Genomic DNA, 24,525 nt, shown 5'->3' on the forward strand with positions numbered 1-24,525 from the left:
CCTAATTTCCTGCTGCGCCGCTCATAAAGGCCTGTATTGTAGTACATCCAATCACCACTCAGACTAACACGCTGTTAAATACACCAAACAGAATCAGTAATTCAAAATCCCGACACCCCCAGCTGATAAATTATAGTCAAAGCTTAAATGTACAGGTACAACCAAGACTATTCTCATTATGACATAATGTGAGTACGCAGTGACCTAATGAAAGATAAATATTGTTCAATGGCTTGAGGATTTAGCAGTTTTATGGGGTGTACAGCACATTTTCTCTGTGAAGAAACTAACTGGAATAATCCCTGTTGTTCTGTGTTGAAAAGTTTTGGAACCTAAACACACCACAGATGGAGGAGAGAGAGTTTAGAATCATATATATTAAAAATAAAGCCGCTAAAGCTGGAGATGAGGGATGGGTTTCAATAATGTAATGAAATAAAAAAAGACTAGGGCAAATGTTTAAGCCAAAGAAGAGACTAGAAGAAGAAAAGAATACGAAGAAGGATGATCGAGAAACCAAAGCAGGCTCAACATCAACCACAAAACACATGAGGGGCATTCCAGGGATGACACTTCTCCCAACCTTTAAGACAACTTGATCGATTACGGGACTGAAGCCCCCTGAATCGGGACTGGTCACCGTGGTAACGAGAGCCCAGCCGGCCAATTTACCTGAATAAACCCCCATCCTGGCTACGTCTGCTGGTCTCCATCGCAGCCCACAGCCATCAGGTCATCTCCTGGTCTCACTGGGCGCCAAAAGACCGAGATACAGCGAAGGACACTAGAAGGCGGATCAATCACCATTACCTTCAGCTGATCTAATAGTGGACTAATAAGCTTTTGATTGAACACGCTGCTTCAAAATATTCCGGGAGTCAATAAGAAAGAGCTCCACGCTGTCCAGGGGAGATCAATTGAAATTGGATTCATAATTGCTGCATAGGAGGACCGTGTCCTTAAATCACATTAATGATTTAAATCACATTGTAGCTCTGATCATTAGATAAATTACCACAATCAGGCAAATGTATTTTAATTAAGCCCAATACGGTGCTTATCTTCTCATTAGTCAACACAAAGAAAGGTCCACGTGGAACGAACGGAGATTGTATTTCAGATAGAAGGGTTCATGCCGACACTTGAAAAGGCTAGAAGACGTTTGGCCTTCCCATTGCTGGCCGTCACAAGGCTTTTCAAAGCGGAGAAATACCTCCGCGACGTTACAGGACACCGTTCTAACCTTGATGGAGCACTTAATTTAGACAGGAGAAACGAGGTCAGTTTCGCTGCAGAGCACCGCCGACATCTCTGACTTTCAAATATGCTGGACGGCTCTGTGGACACCGAATCCTGCACTGAAGGGGCTGCAAAGGCAAAACAAAGTCGGATGTTGGCACCATCTGAGAGTGAATAATTGATCCTGTGGCTAGCTGGATGGTTGGACGATGGTCGCTGGCTCAGCTGACGCTGGAAAAGAGACTCGACACACTTTTAAAGTCTCTAGCTTGCAAATCAACCCTCTGCCAGGGCGTTTGGTGATGTTTATTTTATGGGAGCTGCATTTCCACCAAGCTGCGCGCTTCCCTCAGTTTGCTGCGGGTTTGCTGCATTTCCCTCATAAAACAAAGGGACGCGGCAGCCATATATGGTGCGACACAGGAGGAGCAGGGGAACCGTGGCCCGTGTGAGGATCGTCTCGCTCTGAGCCAAGTCTGCGAGGCTGAACTGAGCTGCACCGCTTCCTGGAAGCCTTGGGATAAAGTACCAACATGTAGCCCAGGTGATACCTGGTGATCGGGAGCCTCGACAGAATCAATCAACCAGCAAGTCATCAAATTTAACGCCAACAAGCTCTGGTCTCCGTCGGCTGGGCGGTTGTTGCTTCTGGCGATGGATGATGTCATCGGTTCAAGATGGCGGTTGGGCTTTAGTGCAGCGGCAAGTGGTGACGCATCGGCCGTCTTTATCAACGTCAGCGATCGAGAGCGTTTCGACCAGACCGCCGTTTCTCAGCAATCCATTTAGTCAAAGCTTAGCGGCTCTGCCTGGACCACCAGGACTCACTGGCATCGCCAGAGGCTGGTCCTTTAGCTCGTCACACCCTTTGACAGATTTTGGACATTTTCTTCACCTCCAGCGTGTCTGACGTGTTTTCCATAGACGTGTTTTCCATAGATGTGGCCGTAGCTGTAAACCTAAGCAGGCTTTGAGGCTCCACGTGTCCTCTGTTCCTTTGTGGAACCCATGAAAGCAATTGAATTGCTCCTTTGTGAAATTTGATTTAGATAAATGTCTGATTCTGGCTAAAGGGGCTGAACTCGTGTTTTGAGGGTATGTCTGCACAACTCACTCACTCACTCACTCACTCACTCACTGTTCACCTACTCATCTAACGGAGCTTTACGTGTGCAGATTTATCTTCTATTTACAGACCATTTGCTTCCCACCCGGCAGCTCGCCGTCAGCTTGCCTTCTATGACCTCCTCCTTTCACCTTCTCCCCTCCTCATAAACCACCTGCTCCTCTCCTCTTCCTCCACCAGCTTCCCTCTTGCACCATCTCTCCATCTGTTTTGACCTTTGCTGTGATTCTATCTATAGCGTGTTTACCTCCCCCTCCCCCTCTTGTCCTTGCCCTCCTCTCTTGCACCTCACTCCTCGACCGTGCAGGTGCCCTCTCTGCCCCCCGCGGCTATTGTTTCCTTAATTGTCTCCCTGAATGATCAATTTGTCACATTTCGCCGACAGTTTGCGAACAAGGAAGCTTCTCCAGCTCTAGCTTTACAGCACTCAGAGGTCTCAGGAGGTGAGTGTAGATAATGAAGAGAGAAGAAAGGTTGTCACCTGGTTTAGAGGGTGAGATGACCAAATCTAGCGCGGCGATGACATCATCATTCCATACCAGACGCAGCAGTTTTAAACTCAATTATCGCGAAATTATAAAACATATGTCCTTTGGATTATGCCCCTTTTTAGCTTCACACAGCTGTGTTTGTACAGCGTTTTGGCCCTGGTGGAGATCTACAACCTGCAATTGTGCAAGAGCACCTTGATCTGGTCTGGGCTTCTTCACTGGACTTTGATGCTAATTAGGTAAAAATCTGCTGTCTTTATTCAAGGTTCTTCCCCGAGAAGGCGGAATTTGTAAAGAAGGTTTGTGAGCAGCAGGCCTGAGATGCTCTCGGGGCGCCCAGCTGAACCCGACGTTCGGAGCAAAAGCTAATGCAACATAAAGGAATGCTGAGGTCAGCTTCACAGCCCACATGTGATGCTCATATGCCACTGTGTCTTTATTCTTATTTATAAATAAAGGTCACAAAGTACAGTTTGAACTGGTTCAGAAGCGTCACTTTTGAACTCATATGAACTGGCGGTTTATGTAAAAAGGTATGCTTAGTTCCTGCTTCTCCTCACTCGTCTCCTCCGACTCACTCAGCTGTGGTTCCTTCGTGACTGTTATCTATTTTGTGGCATTCCTCCGGCCGTTCCCCTTTTCTTTTTGTTTTTTTTTGGTCTCCCTCGCCTCCCTCTCCATCCCTGTCTCGCCCCTCTCTCTGGTCGACCTAGCAGCAGTTTCATTTCCGCTCATTCTCCCGTCATTTTTATTTTGTGGCCGACTAATCTCCTTTTCAATCTCTCCGTCATGCGTGTGCGCCGACGATCCACGCGTGAGACTTAATGGGGGGGGTGAAGAAACACAACAACACACGTGTGTGTTTGTGTACAGATGTGACTTATGAATGGATTGTGTCATCTATTGTGTTTGTGCAGAAGCTCATTAGTCAATTAGGGAACAGATTAGAGTCGTAATTGAGTGACATTATGAATATCGGCTGGAGGTTTTAGATGATTATTTAGGTCATTCATAGAAAAACCACCCACAGCCCTGAGCTCTACGCCGTCGTGAAATCAATGCACGCACATTCGACGCCCACTCAGGGCGCAGTGATCCACTCTGTTGTCCACGAGGCAAAGACTGGAAGAATCCATTCAGGAGGACAAGGGAGCGTGTTCAGCGTAACAGGGCTTCTGCTTTAATTTACGGTCCTGTAATGTCTGCATGTTTCGGCTTTCAAGGTAGGTTGTGAAGGCAAATGCTAATTACTCGGCTTTGTGCAGGACATGCTTTTAACTTTTATTTTAATGTTGTGTTACCTGCCCTGTTTGACAGCAAGTTCTGAAGCAAGAACAATACTTCCAAAGGTTAGCCTTGTAGGATGATTATGAGCCTTCTATGACAACAGTGTTAGCAAAGACAGGCAGCCACATTAGTGCTCACATTAGAACTTCTCTGCTTTTAAATGCCCCTATCCTCAGGGCAATGCAACCAAAACAGTCTTCTAAAACACGCCAAAGCACTCTACATATTTATGAGGACCATTAGGTGACACGTGAAAACCATTAGCATGTAGGGAACATTAACGCTGGCAGTTCATAACTGCGTAATAACAGAGCATCCTCTGAAATTCTGAAGCTAACATTGTGCTGAAAAGATAATCGTCATCCGAAAATGTTGATTCAAAAGCATTATTTGACAAAAGTTTTAAACTAAATAGCTTGAGTAAAGCTCGAGTTTGCGAGGAAAATACACAAGGAAACCAAGTCTTTGCCTTCTGTTGAATATTTCACATTTTTCTTTGCATTCTATGCCAGCATCTGACTCTGAATATAAAACTCAGCCGTCTTGTTGCGATAAGCTTGAAATTTAAATTAAAAAAATCAGTTCCCTTATTCTTCGTTCTCCTCTAATCAATGAGCTGCCCTATTTAAACAAATACGCTGCAACACGGCGTTTTTAAAGGGAATGACAGTGACCTAATTGTCTATTCCATTCAGTTTTCCCAGGATGCACCTCTTCACTAAAACACAAAGACAGAAAGCCACCTTCTACTCGGACCACTGTAGACCTGAGCTGCACTCAGTCGCACAAAAAGAGGCCCTGCCGGGTGCAGGAGATTGCATTGAACACACAGCGAGCGTGGACTTAAAACAGAGGAAGCTGTGAGGGACCTTACCGTCGTCTCCTGATCCTGACCCAGCATCTGCAGGAGGAGAACAAACAGTTATTAACCAGAGGCTTACACCGCCTGATAATAGCTAGATATGAGCGTGCATGTGCATATATGAGTGTGTGTCGAGGCCAGTGTGAAGAGAAACTTCAGCCGCTGAAGAGAAACAGAAACAGGGGGATAAGAAGGAGGTGATGCTCTGAGTGCCCCGAGGCCTTGAGCTCCCCAACCGGAACCTCCAGCAGGGCTGTGGGAAGGCACTCCAGTTGATTCCATTTGTGGATCTGTTTGCGTGTGACGCCGGCTTTCCCTACAGATCAGCGCGGATCTCCCTGAAGGGAACTCGCTGAACTGTTTAGCCACACAGCTGCGGAAGGGTAGCCGCAAACATTTGGGGACGCGGGCTTCACGTAACTGGTGAGTGACCCCTCTGGCTGGGAACACTGGAGGATCGTCGAGGCGGAGAAGCTCAACTCCACACAACCACACGTTAGCCGAGACGCTTCCTCCGTGATCAACAGTCACGCCTGATAGGTTATTGGCGAAAGCTTCGAGCACATTTGTGACAGGAAAATAGTGAATTATGATTGTACAAACATTTGAAATTTGACAAAACAAAATTTAATTTGATGACAAAGTGTTTTGCAAAGTTTCAGGTTAGAACAAATATTTCCTTTCCCCTGAATTTTATTTACTATGTCTATTTCAAAGCGAGTGATATTTTGCTATAACTCAGTTTAGGGACCGTCGCTAAATTATCATTGGATTATGATTCGTTTTTGTTTGTAGTTATTGCTCCTTTGCTATTCAGATGTGATGAAACAACCATTTTCTTAAAATACAGATTAGTAGACCTACAGAAGTCCTATATTAGACTTTACTGCTTCCGTTTTCTTCTCTCAGCTGGGTGTGCTTATATTTGCTTTTAGGACTTCCATAAGTCCACAAATGTTTGGCTTCAGCCATTTTTAATTGGCTGAAAAGTAAAAAGGGTAAATTATTCATCAAGGCTGCTTGATTGCGAGTCCTTTTAATGGTTTGCCCTATCACAAATATTAGCATCACAATAATATTAGCATCCATATAATATTAGCATGACATTGTCTCTGCATGCTGATCAGCATGTTAACTACTGAAAAAAACACTTCAAAAGTGACCTATAAGAGGCAAAGTCCTGAATAAAATGCATGTTATACTATCGTAGTATATGTAGCAAGGCTAACTGTGAGAAACAGGTCAAAAGTAGGTAAAAATGAAGCAATCAGATGGTGAATGTTGGGCAAAACCCTTTAGTGTCTCTAGTCTCCTCTGTCTTATCTCCTTTTAAATGCTTTAAAGAGCCATTACAGTGTCCTTGGACCACGTGGGACACTGGATGTGCACTGGTTTGTGAGGCAGCTCAGCTTGAAGGATCAGGCTGAAGTCAGAAGGGGTTTGAGGAGGATCAATAAAAATCTTTAGCGCCTGTGCAAGGGCAAAGGTTTGAAGAGAGAAATACTGGCATTAAAAAAAAATGGAAAGGGAGATAAGGCTTATTTTTCTGCTGCTTTTGTACCAAATGAAGGGTCCCAAAGAGGAGTTTCAAAGAAGAGCGCCAAGAGGGAGAAAATGGCTTCCATCTACTGGCAGAAGATGATTGAATTTTCTTTTCTTCTGGAACAAATGATGAAAATAAAGCAAACTATTCTTCTGAGGCCACCTGAGGCTCCAATAAAACACTGCAACCCTGACTGACACACACACACACTCACACACACAGACACCTTTTCTTAACATCTTAAAAACAAGGTGCGTTAGAGGATCATTAAAGATCTGAGCACCTACTCTGACACAGAGGTGTTGCTGTTTATTCTTTGGCTCTTTCTAAGTTAAACTTCAACCAGGCCCAAAGACAGGCACAATCATGGTTAATGTTGTCAGATTAAATCACAGCTCACACTGAGTGATTATTCATCTTTAAGTATTAAATCTGTGCATCGTGCGTTAAACTGGTAAATAAAAGGCTACATGAAACATACCAGGAGTCAGATTTAAGCCTTTTTTTAAGAAACTTTCAACCATCCTACTATCAAGACCACGGAATCAACAATCTCCATCAATAGTACAGCAGGGCTGAGCGCCCAGAGGAAGCACACGCATGCAAACCGCTCTGGGAGCTGAGCCCAGGTGAGGGTTACCACCCACCCGGTTATTTATTTAGAAGATAAACCGCGGTGAGACTAGTCTACGGGTTTCAATTTAGTGACCGGTCGACTGAAACGTGCACACGTTGAATAATAAGGCAAACATATGGCTCCTGACGTCTGTCGCCGCTCAGGAACTGCAGAGCGGCAAAATGGTGATTTACCATGCCATTGACATTTTAACAATGCCAATTAAATCTTCTCCTGCGTAATGGCTGCTGCGCTCTTGTGTGTTCGCTTATGTTAAAATGTTGCGTCGGTGTGTGAAGGTGATTTAAAATAGATGATCCCTGCAATCAAAGGCGGTAAAATTAATGCTTCACCTCGTGGATATTTCGTTGAATAAAACAGGAAGTGTTTAGGCGCCGTGAGCCCTCTGGGGTCAGTTCGGAAGCAGCCGCGGCGTGACACTTGGACACAGACGGGAGCGCGCGCGTGCCCCGACCACATGACTGCGGCGCCTCAGCAGGCCTCCTGTTTATTGTTTGGACTCTGAGGTCTGGCCTCTTGGCCTCCGCAGCATCACAGATGGTTAATAAGGCCAACTGAAGCTGACGTGTCAGGTGTCTCTTTGGTTCATTACACACCACGAAAGCGTCTGCAGGTCTGTCAGGAGCTTAAACACAAGGAGACCTCATAATGTACAGAGCTCAAAAGTCACTGGCTTTCAGTTTTCACCTGAGGTTCTGCAATGAATAAAATGCAGTTTTTAATGAGTGTTGAAGCGCAGAAGCCAAGAATCTTCACGTTAAAGTAATAGCAGCTTATTTTTGTGTGTCTATTTACTGCTCTGTTATTTATTACTTCATTATGCCAAAACTGTTTGTGTTTTAAACCTATTGCCACTGGGGAAGAAGTGAATGCCGCAGTCTCTCTTAGACCCTGTTAAATCTTATTTCTGAGGCTTTCTTTGGTCTCAAAACATTTGTTGAGATTATTTCTTTAATCTTAGCACATTGAGTATAATTGAATGCACAGGAGTTGAAAAGCAACCACGTAAATAACAGCAGCAAATTATGCCAAGTCCTGCCAACAGGGGGTGCTGTAGCACCCTCAACAGACACCTTCCAGAACTCTCACTTTGTCTGGGTTTATTTATCTTCTTATTTTCTTTACAGGCTTTAAAGATGTTTTAAAGAATTGTGTAGGGACGCTGTAACAAATTCGGGAAAGTCAACGGCCCAAACGTCGGCAGACTGGATTGTTTTCCTTATATTATAGGGCACGGCTCGATGATTTCAAGCATAAAATCCTAAGTAAAGTCAACGACCCAGCAACCATCGAGCCTCTCGTGTGCCCGGACTGCGCGGCTCGGGTGAAACGGCTCCGTTTCTTACATCATCTCAGTGTTTGTTGCGAGCTCGCCAAGCTGAGGGTATCAGCTAAATGGCTGCATGTCGAAAAGAAGAGACGGTTCAGAAGAAGCTGCCTGGCCTACTTTTCCACATGAAAGGTTTGTGTGTAGCTCTCAGTTATGTAAGTCCGCTGCCACAGAAATCCCACGTGTTGGAGCAAGGATTTGTCCTGATATCAGATATTTCGGGATGGAGATGTTCTGCATCCAGGGTCGTTTGTTTACCCCAGTTATTGGTTACAAACTACTGTAAGTAAAGCAGAGAAAAGGTGTATTTGTGATATTTTTTTAACCCTTGTGTAATGTTCATATTGTTGTTACTCAGCCAGCGTTTGTGGGTCTGATGGACCCGTTGCATTTTGTGGCTTTTAATGGCTCACAATCAAACACTTTTATGTTAAAATACTGAACAGATGTTTACCTTATCCCAATTACAAGCAGTATAAACAATATATATGGTTAATATTTGCCCTTTACCTTTGTTAGGTCACATTTATAACTTATTATTTAAAACATAATAAAATCAATTAAAATCAAGATATGAGTGGAAACAAATTTACACATCGAAATGAGGTGATATATGTTCTTCACAGAAAATGAGCCAAAGTCAGTGAGTCTCAGTTTGAAAAATTAATTAATTTGATCATTTTTCTTTTAATAAAAAGTGAAAACGGGTCCCACAGACTCATATATGCAGGAATTTCACAACTAGTTTTTCCTTTTCTTTCCATGGTGATTTACTTGAAGAAGTTGCCTGTTGGGAAAACTGTTGATCCTCAGCAGTTGAGAGGACTTTGACCATCGCGACATGACAGAAGAACGAGTAACGACTCCATTTAATGCCCTGAAACCGGAATCCTGTCATTCCCGGCTGGTGCCCTGAAGCAGACTGGTACCAGGTGCTTAAACGGGTCGTCCAGGTACCCCCCCCATAGCGACAGGACCCGCTAATGAATCCCACCACACACACATTAGCATGATAGGAACTATGTCTGTAGAGACTGAAACTAAGGGTTGGGAGAAATCTGAGGAATGTTTTGGGATTTTGTTTTGGAACGCACCTACATTTCTCCAGATTCCTGCCAATTCTTATATCGTTGTTTCCTTTTTCTCCCTTTAACTTCCGCCCATCCTATTCTGAGCCTTTTAAACGTTGGCAAACAACAGCGGCAGCTGTTTAGCCAGGGATTCACACACCTCCTGCTTGTATCACCATCATCTCCCCAGTTCATTGCCCTTCTTCCACAGCTAATGACATTATTCAGAGAGCCGCTCACTTATTGGCACAGTCAGGAAGAATTCCCTGGCGGGTGTCTGGGAATTTAAAATAGATCTTCGTCATTCTGGATCCGTCATCGGTGGATTAAAGACATTGCATCGGCCAAAATTGACCGCACGAGTTCCAATCCAATCTTGCGAGGATGCGGATTGATTTCTAGCCTAAAACAATATACTGTGTGATCACTTTGTTTTTCTGGGTTATATTAAGTACAACTCAATCCACAGGCGAAGAAAAAAGAATCTCACACATTTTGCACATCGCAAATGAACAAAGTCACCTTCAGAAGGTTTTATTTATAGCAGCTGCCAGACTGAATTAACATACGTTTAAAGCTTTTATGACCCAGCATCCCCGACTTTACGTACTCCGAGCAGCGCTTCTCATCTCCACAACAGGACTAATGAAGTGTCTGACCTTTTCTGACTGTAGACACCTACTCAGCAGCTTAAATACTCAACTTCATCTGCAGCCACCAATGCAAACGGTGGGAAATTAAAAGGGGCTGTTTTCCATTTCCAGGAAGGGAGATAAAAAGACGAGAGAACGGTACGAAGAGCAGCAGTCCTGTCTTCTAGGAATGATGTACAACAAGCAATGCAGCCGGGGAGCGAAGGAGCTTCATCACTTATTAATGTGAAACCGTTGGATTCAAAACTCGTCTCCCGTCTTTATGCCTCTGTGCACCATTCAAGTTGGAGAGCAGAAAATTCCAGCTCTGTCTGTGCAGATTTAGGAATTTGCCACGCGTAACAGTGACGGCTGGAGCCTAATAATGACAAAAGCAAAGATACTGTGTTGCGCAGCAATGCTTCACGTGTACTTTTACATTGTGCCTGTCTTTATTTCTTTATGAAAGTTGCAAAAAATAGGAGTAATTCTTAATGTGTGGCGACAACTGTCGGGTTTCCGTATCAAGTAGTTCAATATTAGAGATGAACAAACACGCACTTATGTCAAATGTTATGTGTGTATATCATATCAGGTACGTGCAGGTCTGTGTGTGTCACAGAGATGTTGGGGGTGGGGGTGGGGGTGGGGGGGGGGGGGGGTGTTCAATGATCTGAGCTGAGACAGTGTGATGGAATAATGATTTGGTTTACCAGCCTCTAAATGGATTAATTGTGCTTGTGCATGTTGAGGTTGTTCAGTACACGATCGACATCACCAGCAGGAAACTGGAAGATGTTCTGCTGTCCTCTAAATTAAAAAAAAAGAAAGCAATTCTAAGATTTCACACACTGTTCGCTCTTCTCATATATCTACGGTATGGATTATATTGCTGGGTCCGTGCCCGCTGGCCCTGCACTACTAAGTGCGTGATGTACTGTTGGATATTTTAAGTGCACTACATACGAATCGAAACGTCAGTTGGTGAAATTCAATTTCATGCATTGCTGGTGAATATGAAGCCCCGAACGTATCCAGACTGAACTCACTCCTTTGTGTACGCTACGAATTAGCACCGAGGTGAGAAGTTATTAGGAACGGTGCAGGAGGAGTGTATTAGGAAATAGCCATCGAGACGATTCAGGCGCTCAGTGTTTTGCTGCATTCAGCACCTCATTCGCCACCTCTAACAGACGCCCGACCACCATTTGCCAAGTGTTTCCGTTTTATGCCGTTTGTTTCCACGTGGCAAAGGGCCACTGTCGTCAGGCCTTATGTGGCGTTCAATGGCAAACCTAAGAAAACCGTTTGATCCCTCAGGCCTCTCGTGCCACAACGTTCCCATTTCTTCCCGAGGGTCTGACGTTCAGGATGGCGGAATGCGAGAACACCCGCTGCTGCCATCGAGTTACCGTTAACCTGGGATAATTACATCAGCCGCTCACCTCGTCATTCCTTTTCATCCTCTGTGTGTTTTACTCCTTTGAAGTAAACATGTCTCATTAATCCCACGTTCACTCGAAGCATTTGCATGTATTGTTGGCTGAATGGCTAAATGACTTCACTGGGCGGCATTCATTTCATCCCATCTACCTAAAAATTCTTTAAAACATTCATGCGCTTTCAGACAGGAGTGCAGGAAGTGTGAGCATTAGCATGCTCGGCGTTTCCTCTGCAAACGTTCAGCGCGTGCTGCAGGGCGGCGCGAGCACGTGTGAGGCAGAATGTGTGTGTGTTTAGGTGTAAGTGAGAGATGTGGCTGAACCTACCGGCAGGACAGGCGCCTTCTGACGTGATTAGTACTTCCGACTGCTGCTTGCAGGCATCTCTGCGCAGGAAACACTCGTTTTGGTAGTTTTGATTATTGGAGCCACACACCGGGGCGTAGTCGTTGTTGCACTGCAGAGAGGAGAAAGGCAAAGGAAACAGGTGAGCTCGTAAAGCCAAAGCAGAAATCTGAAAGGTAATTACTGAACAAAGGAGTGGGTTGTCCTCAAACGCAGCGGTCATTATTCCATATGAAGACAGATGCCTCTGTCGTGAGGAGGGGTGCGGTGCAGCCCTGGGTGATCCATTTCATTAATGCCAGGTTTGAAAGCAAATGTGATGGAAGGAAATTTGTCACCATATCTTTGTTCTCCTAGCCAGCTGCTCTCCTCACCCTGGAGTGGTCTTTTCAAATTGAAAGCGAGATATGCTCAGCTGCAAATACAAACCCCTTTGAATGAATAATGAATGAATTCACAGATCACACATTTTAAAATGCAGCCATTTAGAGCACAACCCACAGTCAAAAGGCGCCTCGTTCTCCGTGATTATAAACCCTTCCTCACTGGCAGCCATGTCTAATAGCCGTTGAGCTTCATCTAGAGTTATAACAGGGTCATGGGGATGTTAGGACCACACTGACTGCAGCTCCCACGTCACATAATATAGCAGTTACCAAACTTTGAAGACCCAGGAAAGCAAAAACACACCGCCTGCATGTGGACACGGATACTGGAGGATCTATACATTTATTCATATGCTGTCAGGATCCAACCATGCATCCGTGGATGGATGAAGAACCCAGGTAATTCCAGGAAACTGGTCAGCTCCCGTTTGGCTGAACGTGGAGGCAGAGACCAGTGATTTACCCCATGTGAAGCACCTGTTTGTTGGGTTTGTTTTGGGCTTCTTGTATGCTGATTGTCATTCCTTCATGAAACAGCCTAAGCTCAAGGCTGCACATGAGCCCAGGAACAAACCGCCTGTTGAGTGCACCGTGACAGTCTGGTGTCAGTGTCACAACACCTATCCGTCCCCTGAGAGAGGATCCCCGCGGTGATTCCCGGCATTCTGTCACATTCTCACACACCTCAAAAAATAAATCAGCTTGGAATTTCAGCCCAAGTGACAGGGCTGTGAAAAAAATGAGAAATATTAGCAACATTTCCTGCCACGTAGCAACAGCACTGCAATAATGAGATAAAATAACTGAAATACGTGTGTTTAATGCAGCTGAGATGTGGAAGATTCTTATGCAGTTATAAACGCTATTTGATTTAACATCTGGTTTATTCATGATGTTTTAACAAGCCCATAAAGCAAAAGAGATTATAAATTGAGGAATACGCTACCCTGGGGAAAAGCTACAACTGTTATTGTATACAACATAATAGATCAATTAAGTTGTAGAATGGCTCTATACATTACACTGTCACAGGTTTGACAGATACATAAATTAGTTTGGCGATTTGGGCTTGAATGCAGTTGGAAAGAAGCCTCGTCAGCACTGTGTTTGATTACTGAAGTGACGCATCATCAATTATAAAAGGCCTTGAAAACAACTGTTCTCAGACAGGTTATTATTATGAACGATGTCATGGACCACAATAGAGGTTCTTCCAGATCTCTTTTTTCATATTGACATGACGAGTCGATGACAGCAAACATGTTTGAGACAGCGTTGATTCAAAATATTAAAATAAGGCGACGTTGGTCAAAGCTAGCTGCTCTCCTCCGCTGTTGCAGCTGAAGTGACTTGCTCAAGGGCCCAGTGCAAAACAGCTAAAGTGGGGGTTGGAGTGTGAGTTATTCATCTTCTCACATGGTTTGGCAGCAGTGAAGCGAGTCCAGAGTTTTCAGATGACTTGTGTCACAAGACTACCGACTCGTGCTTTTCATTTGTCTTAATTTGGGCTGGCGGAGAAGAGCCTTTCTACTGAAACTAAAGTCCTCTTTCCTGCCCTGCTGCAGGAAGCCGCTGCTTATTCAGTGGAGAAACACTCCATGGCTCTCAGAAGTCCAGAGAAACTCCCGCTGTAAACGTGGCCTGTAACCTGGTGACGTTTAACGCGTTGAAAACATAGTGTGAAAATATGTTGCTGCTTGCTGTGACATCACAAGGACATGGGGCTCTCTTGAGGACCCTGGTGGAATGAGGATCAGGAGCTCACAGCTCGTTATCCACACTTCGGTTCCCCTGTTGAAATGGCTGAAATGACCTGGAACCTGTTAAACTGTACCTACGTGAAGAGGTGCAGTGCTCTTCACAGAGGACAGGTGAATATTGAGCTGTTAGCACATCTACCTTCGTCGCTAAGGTTCCTTAACCTGGCAAAAAATCTCTTTCCTTTCACTTCCGCCCCGTCATGAACACCTGCAACCTGACATCTGTGGGGCCCACGTGAGCGCTGCCAACGTCAGCGTTGTCCCTGACCTGCGTTTGTACTTATTGGGAATGAAAGGAAATGTGGCCCATGAAGTCCTGACTAATGTGCAGGAGCTACTGTTCAAAAGCTCAGAGGAGCAGCAGTGGATGTGATATGTGGCGATATTCTCAAGGCCGACTTTAAGGATTCATAGAGACCTCGAAGCCCAAAGAGTCACAGTCTAAGAACCGGAGGTAAGCATACAAGTCTGCCACTTTATTCTGGTTGACATCAGCCCTTTTATCACTAATATATGCCATCAGGAAGCACGGGTGACCTTTTTAGTTGCTGGGTTTCCTTCTTCCCTCCATTAATCCATCGCCATGCATTTTATTGTTGACAAATGATTCTGTGCAGCATTTTCTTTCATTTTAAAGTCTTCCTCTGAGTACACCCTTCTATGGAAAAAACACCAACACTCCCCAACTCTGCTCAAAGACAGTGTTCCTTTTTTTAAACCCCTGCCCAGCAACAGTACTTCTCACATTCAAACAGTGTTACAAGACTTTCTGAGCTCCAAATACTCCGCACGCTCACAACAACAAAGCCCCGGTTGATTAATGAAATAAACACCATGGATCCAAACAACACGAGATAAAATCATACATATTATTTATGAGAGAGTAATTGTTTTCGGGGGAATGATCGCACTCTTTTAGTGGCCATGAAACACTGTTGGGTGTAGCTGAGCACAGTGAGGAACCAGTACGGTTCCTCCAACTTCTCACCAGGCGTTGGCTAAGAATCTGGTGTTATTTGCAAATAAAAAAGAGGCTTTGTAGGTTGGATATCTCGCACAATAACCTGCATGTTTTACATTGAGCGGGACTTTTGTGTTATCTGATACACGTACAGGCTGATGCACGCTGGGAATGGAGCAAAACCAACCATTATGGAGCCCTGAAGCATTATAGCAGCCGGGTGAGAGAGCAAGAGCAGCTGAGGAGAAAGAATGGTGGAATAGAAGAAGGGAAACAGTGGAGGAAAAGCAGCAGGAGGAAGAAGAGGGGGAGGAGGAGGGAAATGCAGGCTAGCTTTTGATCAGAGGGATTGGGATGCGGGAAGGAAAGAGACTGGAGAGAAGATTGGAGATGGAGTTGATGGGTGAAATTGGGCTTCTGTGTGTGTGGGGGGGTCGTAGAAGTGAGTGTAAAGAGACTGAAAGGAAACTGAAACATATTAAAATAGACAACATACATAAGTCTGATGCAGAGGGGATGTGTGTGAGATGTGTGTGTGTGTGTGTGTGTGTGTGTGGGGGGGGTTCTGGCTCAACAATCACAAAATAAAAGGACCGCGGTGCCTGAAGGAAAGCAAGGCACCAAAAGAAACATCACAAAATAAATTTTTTAAAAAGGAATGAAAAGAAGAAATGGGGACATAGACGGAGAGAGGGAGCAGAATAGAAAATCCCCTCAAAGGAGAACGGGAGGGAAAGAAGAAAATGGCAACCCTACAAAGGGGCTTGGAATAGCTTACTGCAGGGCCTGAGCTTTTTTGACACCCTCTATCCTCTGCCCCCCACCCCCCTTACACTCTCTCCCATCTGGCTAAGGCTGTTCTCTAACCTAGGGGACTCGAACTTCTTTTGCCAACCATGATGCAATAGATGGGAACTCTGCCCAGCAGAACCCCGCGGGAGTCTTTTAAGAGTGTCTTCTTCTGCCATGAAAACGCCACCGCCGGCGTTGTTGCTGCGATTGGCTTTTATCCCTGTGGAAAAGGAGACGAAGAGCGATTCAAAACCTTTGTCTCCAGGGCGTTGGGACGGGGGCTGCAGCTGTGCGCAGACTCCAGCAGCACCATGAGATAAATACACAAATGCCAGAGATGTTTTCCAGTGCAGAGGTGGCAAACAAGAAATGGCGACGGGCTGCGGGATTCACCCTTCATCACCACCCAGTTTAAGCAAAGCCGCAGCGGTCGGGACCTTTGGCCGGCACCAGGGGCCAAAAGGTGCATGCTGGGATAGATGCCAGAAAATATGAAATACGAAAAGGTTTCAAGATCCTAAAATGATGCTTCTTGCCTCCCAATTACAGTCACCTCAACACCTTTAGTAACAAACATGGCTTTAATTATTGCATCCAATTAAAGGAGCTGATACAGAGACGATACATACCAACCAGACATGCAGACAATAGTTGAACAAAGATTTTTTTTAATAAAAATTGTAAAAAAAATAGTAAAGGGCCAACAAAGGGCGACTGAGGAGACGGTGGAGTGTTTGGGATTCGCTATAAAAAGAACAGTGTCGAAAAGCTAAATTCTTCCCAAGTAATAATGAGTTCAGTTGCACATCTTTGGGTAAAAAAAAAAATTGAACCTTGTACCTCAGAAATAAACCAGCAAATTAAAAATACGACTGGGCTGATAATGTTGCTTTCATGCCGACTGACGCTTTCAACCCTTCCTGTCAATTATCTGCCAGGCTTCCGTTTCTTCATCGCAGACTTGACAAGATTGATGTCGAGAGTGAGCCGAGGTCACTTTTTTCAATCCCCCCCGACACCCACACACACTCACACACACAGCGCTTTGATCTTTCAGTATCTTGAAAGATATACGAAAACGAGGCGTCAACTGTTGCATTTGTGCTGCAGTCGGCCCATGAAAAAGGAACCCCTCCCTCCAAAAACCCCATATGAGATACAGGAAATGGTTTAAATACCAGGAATTTTGGAAACAGAGATGCAGAGACAGGAGGTGATGCAATTAAAGCCTCCACGAGTCTTTCCAGACAGGTCAGCCGAGGTGGTGGCGGTGGTGGGGGGGGGCATAGGCCAACAACAGATGGCGCGGCCTTATGTGCCTGCTGGTCTGGGCTCCACAAACGTCCCAGTCTTTGCCCCACGCGTCTGCTGTGATAAAACCTGGACAGCGCCGGCCGTGCACGCAGCAGCAGCTGAGATGTCCACGGTCTCGGACGTGGGGTCGCGTGCGCGAACGCCCCCCCACCCCTTTGATGCACATTTCTGGGCCGAGTTCTTTACTAAACGCTCGGTACCGTATCTAATCGTTCCCACTGCCTCTGTTTTCCGCTGGATTTGCTTCAACGAACCTCCTGCAGGGGCTGCTGTGGATCTGTCTTGTCGGAGCCCTCCTCGCCTCGGCTCCAAAGGCTAAACTTTGGGAGCGCCGCCAGGTCCCGTCACCTCTCTACCTGCTTTGGATTCGGCACATTAACCGACACCTCTGAACACTTGGAACACTAAAATGCACTGTCTTACTAGTTTACAGCTCAAAACCGAATGAGAAAACAAACCGAAGCATCAACATGCTTCCCGTGCCTCCTAAGAGCTTCGAAAGGCATGAATTACCGAGGAGGTATAAGATACGGCGGTCTGGAGGGGAGGAGCAGAGTGGGGATGGGAGTTAAAGGAATGCAGAGAGGGCAGCAGGAGAGAGGGTGCCAGATGAGATTCTGACAGGGTGGAGTGAGGAAGCATAAGGTCCAAACCACGAGAGTGGGAGACAAAGGAGACTGGATATGTAGAGTGAAGTGGAGCGCAGCCATCGGCGGAGGGAAGCAGGCCAATTTCAGCCACAGAGCCCCTTCCAAATGCAGGGACAACAAACGTGACACGACAAGATATAAGCTTCAATAAGCAGGAGCACAGACGACTCGTCTGCCTGTCCAAAGCTCCGCTTCAGCCACAGCCAGTAAACCCTATATGTGCAATGATCACGTAAAACATCAGCTTGTCAGGTTCGTTCTGCCATGAAGGAATCACGGTCTGTTCCATGTCACATGGTGGGGAAAGTTCCTGGACCTTTTTCCCAGGCTCTGAGCTCAGCCACAATATTTTTTTCCCCTAATACTGTAGAGTAATGTGTGTAACATTACAGCAAATAGACCCCCCCCCCCCCCCCCACACACACAGACACATCCGTAAACCGAGTAATCACATTTCTTTTGTATTACTGAAATGCTAGCGAGTCCTGTCTAAAGGCGCACATTTAGCCGATGCTAACGATTGCCCTCATCTAGTCCCACAGCCCAATTTTGTGGGTCATTTATGAAATTGTATCTCCAAAGAACTCAAATACCTGCAGCGTTTGTGCATCAAATTTAGAAGAAACCAAAGAAGTCCCCCGGGGTTTTACCAAAGGAACCACAGATATGTGTCGGATAGATCACTCATGTTTGAGTTGGAGCATCGACAGCATTGTCATCATCTACCTGAGCTGCCTGCTGACAGACGGTCCCTGCAGTCTGGAGTGTTCTGATCTCAGGTTACTCTGCTTTAAACACCTACAGGAGGACACGTCCGACGGGACGACTCTTAAAGAGAGCTGCAGCCGCCTGAAGCAAAGTTTCCATTCACAGGGGAAAATCCTAAGGACAACCCAAGGTCAGCTGTTCAAAACCGAAGACAGACAGACAGACAGACTCGGACAGGTAGCATGATTTCATTATTCTGATACCAGTTCCAGTCAAGGATATTTCCTTTCTTACTGTGTCAATATTTTCTAATCAGAGTGGGGGTCTTTAGATTAATCAGCTTTTGAAAATCCTAACAGTGGACTTCTGTTGCTAATTAAACATCAGATGCTTTTGTGGTGTTGGTGTGGGCTAATTCTGTTTAATCACGGGGACTGTGCTACAATGTAGTTTCATATTAGATTAATTATTTTTATGTGTTGCGTGTCGTTTTCTTTGTGCTGGTGCCTATTTGCCTGGAAGCAAATGGATCCAATGTGTGAAAGAGCCTAAAATAAATCCAGTGAATGAATGCCTGGTTGGATTTAAAATGTGGACGTTGTGTCTGATCCAACACATGATACAGGAGAAAAACCACCTTTGTAGAATAATTTCAGTTAGCATCACTTTTCCTTTGTTTTAGTGCTACAGTGGTAAACAATGAGGCTTTGTCACATGGCAATCTATCAGTTCTGCAGCATGGATCCACTGTGGTCCAGGATACAGCAGCTGCAGAGCAGAGGTCACATCACTTGCTAATGATGGGACTTGCTCAGCTGTGAGCGCTACTATGCTAACGCAGCAAGTGGCTGCTGCACAGGCAGGAGAGCTGGCACGGGCTATTCCCTAAGAAAGCCTTAACTCAAATGGGCTCAATGTTGCATCCATTCAGTCAGCGGCTCTCGGTCCCAGGACAGCTGCACACAGTTACATCTGCACTAAATTTCTCCACAGCCGGTGCCTCAAATGCCGAAGATGAATGTCGATCTAAAGCCCAAACGACAGACATGCGTCTTAACTTTGTTTAAAGCCCTTTCTGACTGAGAGTGCCCATATAAAGCATATAAAGCTATTCCTGCTGTTTATCCCAGACTACAGAGTCAAGAGCTTCGTATACACCGACATTATCAACTGTATTAAAGTTTTGGTGAAGATTAACACCCAAAGTAATTGTACTTGTTCATTTTATGGTCAAACCTTGGTGGAAACAGCTTGGTTTTAATTGGTTAAAAAAGGGCCGACAGGTCACAACTGACAACCAGACTTAGCGGTTGTTGCGGATGCTCGGTGTCACGGCTGTGGAACTGTGCGTTTGTGTTCCCCTGGGTGAAAAAAATGACTGAGAACAGCTGAAAAGGCATTTTATTCAGCTGAGGTACACTCAGGAACATTTCAGAGGTGAAACCTGAGGCCCAATTTCACCATAAAACAGGGAGATAAAAGGGTTTAAGGTAGGACGCCTTCATCAGCATGTGTGGCACATAGAAGGAGTCCCAATATGACATTTGATGAGGTACAAAATATAGTTTCAAGTCCACGGAATTCGCAGATCCTGTGATACTACGGATAATTGGTCTTTTTTATGTTTCTTTTGAATTATACGAGTCTGTCGGTGCAGAGATTTTAGGGGAAATTCGACTCTGAAGCACATGCAAGTAATCAAAGACCTGATGACCTTGTCTTCCACCACTGCCAAGTCACTCAGAGATTAGGAAACAGATGTTAACAAAGCTCTCCGCTAGCACCGCAGTTACAGTCGGGATCCCTGCACCCCCCACGCCACTCTGCTTCACCTTGAGAGCGTGCACACTCCTCTGGAAACTAAACAACTAAACATCCACAAGGCCAATCCCATAAACCAATACCTCCGTCAGGGTGAAAACACCATTACAGGGAGAAAATATCGAAGCTTTTATTTCACTTGCTCTCTCTCAGAGCGATGTGACTGTTTATGGTGATGGTCTGGTATTTTTAAATGCATCAATCTTTCAGATTTCCATGCTAATTTAACTAATCAACCCGACTGCTTAATGGTGATTAGTGACGGTGCTGATTTCTTCGGCGATGGCAATTAGAGCAGAAGCGACGATCACGCACAAACTGAACAAATTCCTAAGTCAGACCACTGAGCAGTTCTGTGGTTTCCTAATTACAGACCCCTGTTGGCTGTAGTTGAAGGCGTTTAGCCTACTGGTAAATTAAAAGGAGAAAGTGACATATTCAGGTCCGTGAAACTGGTATTGAGCCGTCCTCATTCTGTACAGCAACAATTTTACCGCGATACAAAGTCGATCCAGCACTGATCCGAGGGGGTTTTCTTCCTTAGTTGCCATATTTGAGACTAGTTAAAAGTAGTTTGAGTCAGAATTTACTGCCCTCAGCAGACTTCTCAGACTCATGGTCATCAATTTAAGCACAGCAGTATACAGAGATAAAAATCATTTCAAGGTCTGGAGTTTGGACACTACTTAAGGAGGAATAAAATCCAAACCATATGCAAAATACTGTAAAAATCGACGGAGCCGAGCCAAATGGGGGAGTTGGTACACAGTTCTTCCATTAATGATGACAGAATCTAAGAGAGAATATAATCTCATCCACGTGATAAATTTGTGTGGAACCAAACACCAGCAGCACATTCCAAAACTTTCCAAACTGTTTTTAGAAGTTCTGATGACGCATCTCAAGACCTTGGATGAGAAAAGGTTGATGAGAAAACATTCATTACTTGAAAAGATTGATCGCTAACCACATCACAAAACAAATATTAAAACTTAAGCACTTTGTTGCTGCTTCATCTACAGTAGATAAATATTGCAGCCAACTCCAACAGTTATCCACAGGAGTTCTTACAAGATATAAAAATGAAATCCAAATATCACTCCAGACTTTCAGAGTGGTTTAGTAGCCACAGGTGGAGTAAAATGACTAACCTAAAATATTGTTTATGTCAGAAGAAACTTTCCCTTTATGCAGTAATGATACACGAGCTTGAGGAGCTTCCAGTACAGTAGCTATCAGACTAAGTGCTCGCAGCCTAGTTATGCAGACAAAAACACATTAGGATGGATGATAGAGTTATCAGACGAGAGGCGAGTCGTGTACAAAATGCTACATTAAAGCTTAAAGCTGTTCCATTTGTTCCACCCTTTCAAAAGGTGGAGAGGGTGTCTGGACTGATAACAGTGCGAGGACGGTAAAAGACTCTGTGTCTATCACAGCACAGCCTAATGCACCGCTCACATAGGAGTCGCCAACCCAAATGAAGAAAAAATTACAATAATCAGGACGCTGTCAACAGAAAACATGCATCCTCAAATATTCAACAACAGAGGCTGAACAAAATACATGTTTGGGGAGTAGAGCATGCAAAACTATCCCACAAAGCAATAATTAGCTGTATGTCACCGTTCCCGTAACGAGTAAATAGTAATTGGAGGAAACATGGTAATGTGTGTGCCCTTAAGTCCTTTTTTTTTGACCCAAGGACGCTGGCGTCGAACAGGTGAAGATGTGAGTTGTAGCTAAACGATGCTACGTTCTCCTGGTTTCGACTGATCCCAGACGTTTTACGTACAGTTGCAACTTCATCCGTCATAAATTCTGCGTAGTACTACTACTAAAGTACTATGACTGAATCAGCAATGGTCCGCCCACTCCCGCCTCCATAACCTAACAACCTTTTGCACAAAGGGACGGTTTCCAGTGAAACAACGACCTCATGATGACAAATCACACGCGAGTTTTAAGGAGCCGCATAAAGCTGGAAGAACGGCAGAGGGAACATTTGATGAGTTTCTCTTCGAAGAGAAGCGGTGGGATAATTACACCTGAATGTGTGGTAAAGGGTCAGAGAGATAGAACCCTGAAGATTTGTGTGTGCGGAGGCTGGGCCCGCTGCTTATTAATTGCCCTGCTGAAATAAATTGGAGGTTAGAAAGAGTTCAAAGGATTGCGCAAAATGCTGTCAGAAAATTCTGTAATGTTTTTAACATAAGAGGGAAAGATTTAACTTGGCAATAAGGGAAGGAATTACAACAAGATAACAGGTTTTTAGGTCCTGAATTGCCACAAATCAAATCATTTTAAGAGAACATTTGAAGTAGTTTCCTCCCTTTCACGAATGCCATCCAATCATGTTCAGCCAACCACTACTTACCCTAACGGGGGTAATGGTGGGTGCTGGTGCCTGTCCCGACACTCACCGGGCGAGAGGCAGGAATTCACCCCGGAGGCTTCCACAGACACGCACACACCATCCAGTAATACACCCAAAGGACTACTGGACTAATTTGGTCGAATCAACCTAATGAGCAATTTACTTGGTGGTGACCCAACATGTCACAGGAGAACCGGAGGACCAAGAAGAGCTCCCATCCAGACAAACAGACATTTCCCCCCCCTATTGTTAAGCAACATCTTTTCTCTGCCAGGTTTGGTTCCATTTGATTGATGGGGTGAACTAATAGAAACCCAGGTTATCTGGTTTCAGATCTCTTCTTGATTGCAACCAGATGCTCAAACCACTTCAGCAGCCTCCTGACACAAAGATGCATGCGCGTTCTACACCGAACTCTGCTTCATATCTCCTCTGCACTACAAATCTGTTTCCCTCCCTATCGTATCTACAGCAAAATTTATAGTGAGACGCGGCATATCCCTGTGGCCTTAACCATATTTCAGCTGCTCTGTCCTTGAAATCTGCAGGTTTCTGGTCTGAGCTATGGATATCTTCTAAACCCTGAACTGGCACTGCTGTTTTAAATTAGCTTACAGCATACTGTAGTTTGTTCTGTTTGTTTTAGCTACACAGCCACGAATCATTGCAGCTGAGAATACTGTGAGAAATAATGCCGACTGCCTCCGGGGCTGACTCACCGGGGGAGAATCTGCACACCAAATGATCTCTGCGTCCATCAGTGGCCTTGAGAGCATGCTTATTGCTCCACTCCAGACAAAACAGATGTTTTTTGGTCAGACATGACTGTGATTGGGCAGGTTTGTGAAAGGCTGACAACCATCATGGCTGGGAAGAACGACTGATGATTCTGGACAAAAATGATGTTGCACAGTCTGATCACCAGCGCCCACGTGTACGCGCAGCCAATGACAGGCGAGCAGTAACTCACCATTTCCAAAATTAAAAGGAAAACTTCCATTCAGCTTCTGTAAATCAGGCATTGTGGTGGTATTACAGCGATCCATTGGAGCTCGGCTCATTAAAAGGCATAAACAGTGCTGACATTTCACAGCCCGAGCCTCTGAAGACCACTACGTGTTCAGTATGTCTGTCTCTCATTACTGTGTGTGTGATACGCACACACTGACTGGGGTTAAATTCATATAAAGGACATTTAGATGATGCATCTTGTTGTATGTGGTCACATTCACACAGCATATTAGCTGCTCGCTATGTGCTAGCTCACTGTCCAACCACACTCCAGACGCATACAAATGCAAACACATGCTTCATCCACAAAGACCTGACTGATAGCCTGAACCATTTCCTGTATCCATTAGCAGCAGCTCTAGATTATGCAATTCATCCCAAGGCTATCATCCACCTCTATCAATAATAAACATCACCATGAAACTAGGGCTGGCCTCCGAGGACGGAGGCAGCGCCGCCCAGCACGTTCCACTTCAGATCAAATCCCTTGTCAGCGAGGCCTGAGCTCAGCAATCGCTTTCCACTAGGCTTGTTTTCGGTTGCCGGGACCCCCAGGCACAACCTTTACTCATGCCTTCTTGCACATATCAAAGCTGCATTTTTATCGTCTCTGACAGAGACCCCCCCTCAGAGGTTGCGGTGGTGGCACTGAGCACCTGTGGCTCGAGACAAGAGACAGACGCTCTCGCCCAAGATTCCTCTGCATTTCTGACATGCCCCCGTGCTCCTTCACTTGGCCCC

At 45.1% G+C, this 24,525-nt stretch overlaps 1 protein-coding gene across 3 annotated transcripts in view; it reads right to left on the reverse strand.

Annotated features, from left to right (window-relative positions):
• tmeff2a (transmembrane protein with EGF-like and two follistatin-like domains 2a) overlaps positions 1-24,525 on the reverse strand; it is a 64,439-nt gene that overhangs the window by 25,539 nt on the left and 14,375 nt on the right. For all 3 annotated transcript variants that reach the window (XM_057039907.1, XM_057039902.1, XM_057039916.1), the window contains exons 3-4: positions 11,987-12,116; positions 5,018-5,044 (exon numbers count right to left, since the gene is read on the reverse strand). In XM_057039907.1, coding sequence (XP_056895887.1) covers positions 5,018-5,044; positions 11,987-12,116 — 157 coding nt within the window. The remainder of the gene's footprint in view (positions 1-5,017; positions 5,045-11,986; positions 12,117-24,525) is intronic.

The sequence above is a fragment of the Takifugu flavidus genome, chromosome 1 (genome assembly GCF_003711565.1).
Source record: "Takifugu flavidus isolate HTHZ2018 chromosome 1, ASM371156v2, whole genome shotgun sequence".
Taxonomy (NCBI): Eukaryota; Metazoa; Chordata; class Actinopteri; order Tetraodontiformes; family Tetraodontidae; genus Takifugu; species Takifugu flavidus.